This window comes from Plasmodium inui (assembly GCF_000524495.1).
Source record: "Plasmodium inui San Antonio 1 unplaced genomic scaffold supercont1.15, whole genome shotgun sequence".
NCBI lineage: Eukaryota > Apicomplexa > Aconoidasida > Haemosporida > Plasmodiidae > Plasmodium > Plasmodium inui.
This window is the reverse complement of record NW_008481849.1, coordinates 430038-439578: the sequence shown is the minus strand read 5'-3', so window position 1 is coordinate 439578 and position 9541 is coordinate 430038. Positions and strand designations below refer to the sequence as shown.

General features: G+C 43.4%; 4 protein-coding genes across 4 annotated transcripts in view; 2 read left to right on the top strand and 2 right to left on the bottom strand.

Annotated features, from left to right (window-relative positions):
- Positions 1-467: 467 nt before the first annotated feature.
- C922_03563 (hypothetical protein) lies at positions 468-2473 on the top strand (the record flags this gene model as incomplete). Its single annotated transcript, XM_008819155.1, has 2 exons — positions 468-717; positions 924-2473. The coding sequence occupies 2 exons, from the start codon at positions 468-470 to the stop codon at positions 2471-2473; spliced, it is 1800 nt and encodes a 599-aa protein (XP_008817377.1).
- Positions 2474-4457: 1984 nt separating this feature from the next.
- On the top strand, positions 4458-5219 carry C922_03562 (calcyclin binding protein; the record flags this gene model as incomplete). Its single annotated transcript, XM_008819154.1, has 1 exon — positions 4458-5219. One exon carries the CDS (start codon positions 4458-4460, stop codon positions 5217-5219), a length of 762 nt encoding a protein of 253 aa, XP_008817376.1.
- Positions 5220-6581: 1362 nt separating this feature from the next.
- C922_03561 (hypothetical protein) lies at positions 6582-7153 on the bottom strand (the record flags this gene model as incomplete). Its single annotated transcript, XM_008819153.1, has 2 exons — positions 6582-6970; positions 7093-7153. The coding sequence occupies 2 exons, from the start codon at positions 7151-7153 to the stop codon at positions 6582-6584; spliced, it is 450 nt and encodes a 149-aa protein (XP_008817375.1).
- A 1477-nt stretch (positions 7154-8630) lies between these two features.
- C922_03560 (hypothetical protein) overlaps positions 8631-9541 on the bottom strand; it is a gene marked incomplete at both ends in the record, with an annotated part of 2831 nt that continues 1920 nt past the window's right edge. The window contains one exon of the mRNA XM_008819152.1: positions 8631-9464. Within this exon, the coding sequence (XP_008817374.1) occupies positions 8631-9464 (834 nt within the window). The remainder of the gene's footprint in view (positions 9465-9541) is intronic.

The following is a 9541-nucleotide window of genomic DNA, read 5'->3' as shown; positions in this document are numbered from 1 at the left end:
TTTTTTTTTTTTTTTTTTTGACAAAACCTCGTCTGTTTTCTGCTGCCTGTCCGGACATACCTGGCGCACACTGCGTAGAAAAGTCAAAATAAAAAATTGCATATGTGAAGCGGCGAAAGCCCTTCCGCCAGCGGAAGTTCATTTCCCTCACAGTTGTTCCCCCAGGAGTAACATCCTTGGTTATTTTCTGAGATAAGACAATTTCCTGCGTTGCAAAAAAGAAATTCTTGCAAATGTTATCCTCAAAATTGCGCAACGTTGCCACAATATTGTCGCAGCATTTTCCGTGAAATCCTACGCGGGAAGTGACCAAGTCGGCAAAGACAAAAAAAAAAAGAAAAAAAAGACCCAGTTGTCTTTAATCCCTATTAAAAAAAAACAAACAAAAAACGCAGTTGTCTTTAATCCCCCTTTGAAAAAAAAATAAAAAACGCATTTGTCTTTAATTCCCCATTAAAAAAAAAAAAATGAAGGCAAATTTAAGCCCCTCCCTCCGACAGGAAATCGCCCTATGCAATAAGCAAAAGAGCAACAAGCGATGTATCCTCATTTCGCTAAACAGCAAATGTAATGAAAGAATTTATGAGGGGAAAGGTGGAAAGGCGGAAAGGCAGAATGGTGGTGCCGGTGCTGAGAATGAGTCAGGAGCCCATTGGATCCAGGACATGCACAGCAGTTGTCAGGGCGAATCGTACCACCCCATCGCTGCAACGGGGGGTGCGAGATGGGTATCGACTCCATCTCGCAAGGACCACCTTCGTTTGACCAGTTTTTCGCAAATGAGCGCGTCTTAGAGTGTTTCCTTCCGTGGGTCCCTCCCTCCTTGTGTGCGTCCTTCTGTGGATGCCTCCTTCCCTGTGTGATCTCCTCCCCGTGTGGACAATCCTGTTATGTCAACTTCCTCCCCCCCTCCCACTTGTCAGTTCAATTCACCCTGGAAGGCTACACAGAACAAAGGGAAAACCCGAGCGACGATTTGGAAAGTATAAAATGCCTATTAAATGACGAGCTTGCTTTCATACTCTACAATGCTGCAGTGTTTACGGCGAGATATAGATGGGTCCTTATTCTATGGGTCCCCGACGAATCAGTAGCAACAGAATTGGGGAGGCAAAATGAGTCTGCTGAGAAGGTCGTAAGGGAAAAAAAGTACACCAAAGTGACACAGCTGAATAGGTTAATTTATTGCAATTTAAAAAATAACCTTCTTTATTATGTGGACCATGATAGGGACGTGCCATTTCACGAAGTGCACAATTTCGAGCAGCTGGAAAGATGCATAAGGGGCAGTCTCGGCAAGTGCTTGACCGTAGGTAGCGCGACGCAAATGTGTAAGGCAAGGGTACTGTCCCATTTCAGCGTTACGAATTACTTGCACAATTACTACTTTCTAAATGAGCAAATGAAGCAGTGTTGTGACGGCTTAAATGATGAAGGTGATGGCCTGTGCAACGATCTCGATTTGCTCGCCAAGGAGAGAAACACTTGCATCGTTCTGCTCACCATAGATGTAGAGAAGTACAAACTGGAGAGTCGTTTTCAGAAAATAGAAACCATTGAATCGTTTCTTCACCTAACAAAGGAGCTACATATTCTTTATGTCCTTTACAAGACATCCGATACATACACCTGCTTCTACCTCTGCCATAGTGACCGGTGCACCACGAAGGAAAAGTTTGTGTACTCTTTATTCAAACCGCATTTAATCCAAATTTTGAAAAAAAAACATATTCCCATTTTTTTAAGTGTCGAAATGGGGAAGCTTAAACATTTGGTAGACTTTATCCGAGGGGACATTACTACGAAGAAGGAAGTACCCATAAAAAATGCACCACTTGACATGGCTCCCAAAACGAAGAAGAGCACAACCCATTTGGCATTCGTCTCGAAAAAGAACTACCCTAGCCATGCACAGATCAGTGGGACGAAGGAGTTCCTTCCCATTGTGGAAAATGATTCCATTAGCAGAAAGGGGAAGACGAATGATCAATCTGGGAATGGCCCAAACATGCATAAGAAACACTCGTTTACATCCAGACCGATGAACTTGCTGTCCCTGAAGAGGAGGGAGTCCAAATCCAACAATACACACACAGAGCAACCCACTTCGGGCAAAACAAATAAAATGGCACATGCACCACTAGGGGAAGGAAAACAGACGAGTAACTCCACATGTATGAGCGAAAATATCGGACCAAAGTTACTCAAAAAATGGTCCCTATCCAAATCGTATAATTTGAAAAAAAAAACCTCTTTAACAAATGAGGGGGGAAAAAACTTCACAGTAAGAAAAAAAAGAGAACCATCCCCTACACTGCTTCAGAGTAAATCGTTAACCCTCCGCAAGGGATCATCCACCTCCGTCCAGTTAAAAAAATTGTCCTCTTTGTCTAAGCAAAAATCCCTGCAACTTGACAAGAAAAAGAGCTTAACCAGGAGGCTCAAAGGGAGAAGCGGTACTTCAGAAAAGTGATGAGTTTTAGGCCGTGGGGATGGTTCTCTACCTGGAGTGCTACGAAGCAGCGAAATTTTCAACCCAATTTCTACAGGAAGAATTTGTGCCTGTGTGCGGAGGAGCAAACAGAACGGAGAAACGTGGAACTATACACAACCCACCGGGGTAGAAGCACTTGCCCAGTTTACCCCACCTAAATGTGAGCACATATGCAGGTCTAAAGCGCGCATCTTTAACGATTGCACACCGTTGAGTGATTTCATACAGCGCCTTATAGACCTGCGTAAGGAGACACATTTTTCCCGCATGTGGTGCCTGTTCATGCTATTACGCAATGGTTTCCCCTCGATGGATTTCTTCTTTTTCGCTGCTGGCGTTGCGGTTTAGTAGCTTGGGGGGGCCGCCTCACAATGACCTATTAAAAAGGCCTATCATTGGATGGCCTAAAAGACCTTAATTCATTTTGTTGCCATTCGTTTGAATCTTCTTTTTGAAACGGAATATCGTCCCTATAGTGCGGCGGTACATCATTTCGGTACCCATTGGGGGGTCCATACACGGCATCGCTCTTCCCCTTGTTTTCGGCTTTTTTTTTTTCCCTTTTGGCACCCGCTCTGCCCAAGAACATGAGCCGCGTAGGCAAAGTGGGCTCCATTTTTCACGAAACGGATCCATCCCACTTTGTGCAGCGTGACTAAAGGGGCCCCCTCCACAAGGGGGATGCAATCATATGTCTACGATCACATCTGCATGATGCTGAATTATGATAATACTATAATAAAAAAGGAGGACCCACCTGCAGGAGCAGTACAGCTATCTGGCGGAACACACAGTTGCACGTACCCCCATAGGGGCTCTTCAAAAGGGGAAAAGAAAACCTCTTCAGCAGTCTTTCCCCTTTGCTGCAAAATGGAGAAGTGATCCGACCCAAAAGGCCTTCATTTAGAAGGTTAAAGTAATACGCGGTTGCAGAAGCTACCGTTCCGATCTTTTTTATGTGACCCCGTTCAAGTGGGCTAACTCACCTCACGTGTGCATACGTTCGTATTTTCATGGGTGTGTCACATATATGGGACATGCGTATGGATAAAATGCTGACACGCAGAGGGTTAAAAGAGCATTAACTGGGGGAGCCGGAAAAAGAATGAAATTAAAAGGGGGACAAATATGTAGCTAATTATCCCTTTATGTAAAATTACTTTTTCCACTTGAGATTTTTCATCCCTCCAGTTGTACCATATTCTTAACAGAGAATCCGCCAGGGGGAAATGCGCTGAAGAAAGAGGCGTCATTTTTCTTATAGGGGACATTCCGCGGCGAAGATTTTTAAAGGCGCATTTGGGTTAACCATACCTGGGAGGTAGGCAAAAAAAAAAGAAAAAAATAATAAATATAAAATAAAGCCATATAGATACGCATATGTTAACAACATACATGTAGCACATATGTAATACATATCAACACAAGTGGGAAACAAAATGTGAAAGGAAAAACCACCAAGGAAAGAGGAACCGAACGACAAGAGACCATTCCTACAGCGCTGAGCAAACATTGCATTATGCGTAGATGCCCAAGTACAAATTTATTTTACAAGCACTTTTTCATGTTGGAAACACCGCTCCATTTTTTTTTATTTTTTTCTTCTCCCTTTGTAAAAATCATGTTGCTTTTAATCTTTTGCTGAATTTGCGCCCCTCCGAAATGTAAGCAAACTTGTTTTTTTTTTTTAAACCAAATTTTAACAAACAACTGACAACAAAGGGAAAAAAAAAATGCGCCATTGGATGGTAGGGCCACTGTTTCGAGCATTGCGAAATATAGGAAAAAAAAGTACCTACATAAATTTTCAATCCTCCGACTGTACGTACATAAATTTTAGCCCCCTCTGAGCGAACTGCATAAATCTGCGCCCTTCCGGTGTACGTACTGGTCCTGACGCGAAAATACGTCGCTGGGAAGCTGGTTGAGTCAGTCACCACTTCTCAGGGCTGTACCGCATCGCATGACTGCTTCCTCTAGCGGCAGCACCACTACCCCCTCCCGATCCTCCAGTTTGACGAACGAGTGTAGAAGAGCCCCGATGGAGTCTCCCCAAGTAGCCGAGCTGAACGAAGATATCGCCGAGCTGAACCAATTGCTGACCCAGGCAGTGCGAGAAAATGTGAAGGAAAAAATAAAACGATGCATAGAAAACACAACAGTAGAAATAGCAAAGCTCAAGCTGGAAGAAAGTCAAACTCCAAACAAAATAACGGACAAAAGTACACCTCTAAGTGACAGCAACATTTCGTACAGCTCTGTTCAGTCCTTCGCATGGAATCAGGAAGGAAATAAAGTTACCGTCTTTTTGACCGTTAAAGATGTACACAATATTGACAAGGACAAAATTTGCGCAGAGTTTAACGAAAGAAGTTTTGAAATCAAAATGCACGAGGTGAACAAGAAAAATTATCGTTTCTGTGTAAAAAAATTACATGAAAAAATCGTGGCAGGTAAATGCTGCTTTAAAGTTAAGAAAGACGCTGTGCATGTGTACTTAATAAAACAGGACCAGAAATATTGGGACAATTTGCACTTCAAGGAGTCGCCCATGTCTAAGATTCGTGCGCCCAAAATGGACGAGCAGGCCGAACCCTCCACCATGCTGATGAATATGATGAAGCAGCTGTACCAGGAGGGAGACAGCGACATGAAGAGGACCATTGCGAAGGCTTGGTGCGAGGCGAATGAGAAGAAGTCGGACTTTTCCGTCCCCAATTTTTGAGGCGGCCAGGAGAAGCAGCGAGGTGAAGGGAGAAACGTAATGGAGGAGCAACCATATAGTTAGGTAAAATAACTGTAGGAACGACTCCCCGTTGTTGCCCACCGTTCACCTTTTTAATTATCGCCCCCCGATAAGCGGCAATCATTGTCCATTTTTTCTTTCTTTTTTTTTTTTCTTTTTTTTTATCCCCTGTTTATGTTTTTTTAAATTTCCTTTCTGTTTTTTCAACCCCCCATATGCCCGTGCGGATTTTCCCAAATCCCCGCGATGGCTTTTGCTCCCCCTTTTGTAATACAAAGTAGGAGCAAATGCACGGGCGAGCGAACGCAAAAGTAAATGCGAAGGGGAAAGCAAAATGTATATCATATGTCCCCACCGTGTACCATAAATAGGCAAATGAATTTGTAACTATTTTTCCGCATAACTACGTGCATGTGGAACCGTCCTGTAAGATAAAAGAAACGCAGTACAATTGCTCACACTGCGCCCACTTCGGTATGAAAGGAATAATTTTTTTTTTTTTTTTTTCTAAACATATGTGGAGTGGCACCTATCACTTCGTGTCTCCGCCAGTGGCACGCCAATTGGGAAGGCAGGCGGCGAGACGACAACGCTACCTTTAAGGGGGGAACCCACTTTTATGCAGATTAAACAAGCACCCGTTGTGCTGATCATTTTGTGTATTACGAGTTGTCACCCGTACAAGGGCGGAATAACAGCGCTGGTTCATCTGTTCACTTGTTAATCGCCAATTTGGTGATGACCAATTTGGTAATTTTTTTTTTTTCAAACGTTGATGACCAAACGGATTTAAAACTCGGCGAGGGAGCAGCCTAAATTTGTAATCTCTTAATTCCGCTCTGCATTTTCAGGCAAGGAGCGTCCAACACACATTAGGGCATGCCTTCACGCGGACGTGCGCACAAACAGAAGGAAAACGCGAAACGGGATTAATACACATGGGCATACCGAACGGGTACGAATGCGGCTGCTTTTTACCCATGTACATTTTCAACAAGGTGCATGTCTAGCTGCGTTTTAAAAAAAAAGAAAAAGAAAATTTCGTACAGCATGGACACAAAAAAAATTAAAGTATCTTCTTTTGAGTGCACGTGAAGGTGAGTCCCATCGAAACGGAGGGCACAAATTTTGTATTTTCTTTTTTATTACTTTATTTTTTTTTTTTTTGGGCGAAGCGAGCGGACAAAAGACAGAAAAAAAAAAAAAAAAAATCGCCATCCTCATGGGCCACATAATGACGCTCCCTCATTCACACGGCTTCGCTAAACAGTGCGAATAAAGATATCCTGTGTATTTTTTTTTTCCCCTTCCCCCCTTCCTGGTCTACATAATCTTCACATGTTAATTGAAGCCATCCCTTGTCTCCATAGAGCAAGTACTTCGGACGTTGTTCTTCTGATCGGGGTAACTCCCCAAATGGTTATTCTTGTCCAAGAGGGGTACGGGGATTCCGTTAAAATAACCCAGGGTTACATACAAAAAGGAAATCATAATAATAGCAATGCCTATCAATAAGCTGAAAAAACCCTTGTTAATTAGGATGGAAGCTATTATGAGCATGTACAGGCCTCTGCCAACTACTGTGAATAAGAATTCGATGTGTCGATAAAAATTGAATGTCTTCACGTCGCACAGGATTAAGAGGACACCTGAGCATATGATGTACAAATTGATCACTGTTTGGAACAGGTTGAAAACGTTCAGTATGCCGCCGGTAATCATCAGGGCGCCTGCGAGGAAGGGGGGGAAGTGAAGGGGGCAGCTGTGAAGCGGGGAAGCGGCAAATGGAAGAGACGACAAAACGGAGAAGTGGCAAATGGAAGAAACGACGAAGCGGAGAAGCTCCTTTTACCTGCAACCATCGATAAAAACCGCAAGCTAAAGTTTGGTATATTCTTAAATATCAGTGCCATGATTGGAAAAAAAAAACACCTCCAACGTGTTAATTTGTTTTAAAATTGAAACTTATTTAAAAGGGTTGCTTTTTTGTTTTTTCTTTTCTCCTTGCCGTGGTGTTCTTCCTATTGGAGTTAAAAAAAAAAGAATGGGTGAAGAAGTTGGGGAAAAATGGCGTCACACGTTTGTATACATATGCCTATGCGCACATGTACGACGTACGTAGCAGAACTACCTCGCTGGGGGTGTTCGTCCTCGAAAAGAGCATTTATGCGTTTTGTTTAACGCGGGAATTTGCGTTAACTTCAGTTTATGAATGTTTTTAATTCGCGCGTCCCTCCCGTTAACTACGTCCGAATCGCACGTGCGTAGAGGTGTGTACAAGTGTACTTGCGTTTGTATTGGTTTGTATTTGTTTGTATTCGTTTGTACTTGTTTGTATTCGTTTGCATCCGTCTGCATTCGTCTGCTTACATGTTTGTGTACACATCTGCACGAGGGATGTGCGCACAAATCGAACTTTTCTGCTGAAGAAAATCAGCAGGCATTCCTTTCCAAACCTCGCCGCGTTTTGCAAATTTTTGTACGTTGTATTTTTGTGTACACAAGTGATTACAAAAAAAAAAAAAAAAAAGCTTATGTTTGTATGGAAGGATAAATGCTGAAGAGGAATAGCTCTTTTTTTTTTTCCTTTTAACTAGATAAATGCGTTAAATTTTCATACATTTTTATTATAAAAAAAAAAAAAAACGAATTGCACATTTTGGGGAACTGAAATTGCCAGTTTTTAATTCACCTTTGTCTTTTTTTTTTCGAATCGCAAATTGGGAAGCAAGTTATTTTTTTTGGGAAAAAATTACCCATTTTTAAGGGAAAGAAAAATGCAAAGCAATGAGCGTGATGTGCCCGCCCTCCTTTGGGTCCGAATTCGTTTCACATGAGGGGCTTAACATTTTTTATTATTTTTCTTTTTTTTTAACGGCAGATGCGGATATAATTTTGTGCGTCCCCCCTTACCCGTGCGGGAAAAAGAGCAAAAAAAAAAAAAACAAATGTGTCCTGGATTTTTTCACGTAAATAAAATTGGACACTTCCACAATTTGAGATGGTTGTTGAAAATTAAAAGAGGGTCATAAAATTGTTACAAAAAGAGAAAGAACAAGTTTGCATGTTTTAATTATTAACAACTTTGTATCTTCTAAAAAAAAAAAAAAAGTTGCGTACAAAGGGGCATGTAAATAGCTTTGTCACTACTTTAACATACACATATAAAACAGGCATATCTGGCTGAACCATTTGTTGTGGGGGAATGCAAAATGTGGTGTTTAAAAAAAAAAAAAGGTAAAATTTGGCCCACACCCCGAAAATGGACGCGCCGTCTGCTGCCTCAAGGGCGTACACAAATGAAAGCATACGCATGGAGACACCTACTACGTGGGGCAACCGGTAGGTACTTCCCCTTCTCACCTGCGCACCCTTCCCACCTTGAATCTTTTATTTTTTATTCTTCGAATTCTTATGCGCATTCTTTTTTTTCTTCGAGCTTCCCCATAATCCGTATCTCTTGCCCCCCGCGGGTCCCTCCTTTGGGGAGTCCTCATTGGAAGTCGCCTCGTGAGAAGGCTCCCCAGTGATGAGCCCATCGCCCGTGCATTCCTCTTTCGCGGGTTCCCCGGTCGGTGACTCCACTTGGGGTAGTTCCTCCGTTGGTAGCTCATCTTTTGCGGGTTCCTCAGATGATAGCTCATCTTTTGCGGGTTCCTCGGCTGGAGGCTGCTCCTTTGTGGGTTCCTCAGATGATAGCTCATCTTTTGCGGGTTCCTCAGATGATAGCTCATCTTTTGCGGGTTCCTCGGCTGGAGGCTCCTCCTTTGTGGGTTCCTCAGATGATAGCTCATCTTTTGTGTGCTCCTCGGCTGGCGACTCTTCCTTTGAGGGTTCCTCCGCTGGTAGCTCCTCCTTCACCGCTTCTACCATTGAGACTGAGACTCCCTTGTCCTCCTGCTGTGTGAGGGGGGCGTCTTCTTTTTTTCCTTCATCGGCCTCTCCGTTCGTCGGCTTATTCTCCTCCCGAGCGAGTTGTTCGTTGACGGCGCTTCCCTCTTCAGCTGCACTCTTCTCTGCCTCCTGATTATCCTGCTCCGTTTTGTCCAGGTGGCTTTCTTGCTGTGTTTCTAGCACGTGGCCTTCTTGCTGTGCTTTCTGTACGTGACCTTCTTCTTGTGCTTCCTGCACGTGGCCTTCTTGCTGTGCTTCCTGCACGTGGCCTTCTTGCTGTGCTTCCTGCACGTGGCCTTCTTGCTGTGCTTCCTGCACGTGGCCTTCTTGCTGTGCTTCCTGTACGTGACCTTCTTCTTGTGCTTCCTGTACGTGGCCTTCTTGCTGTGCTTCCTGTACGTGGCCTT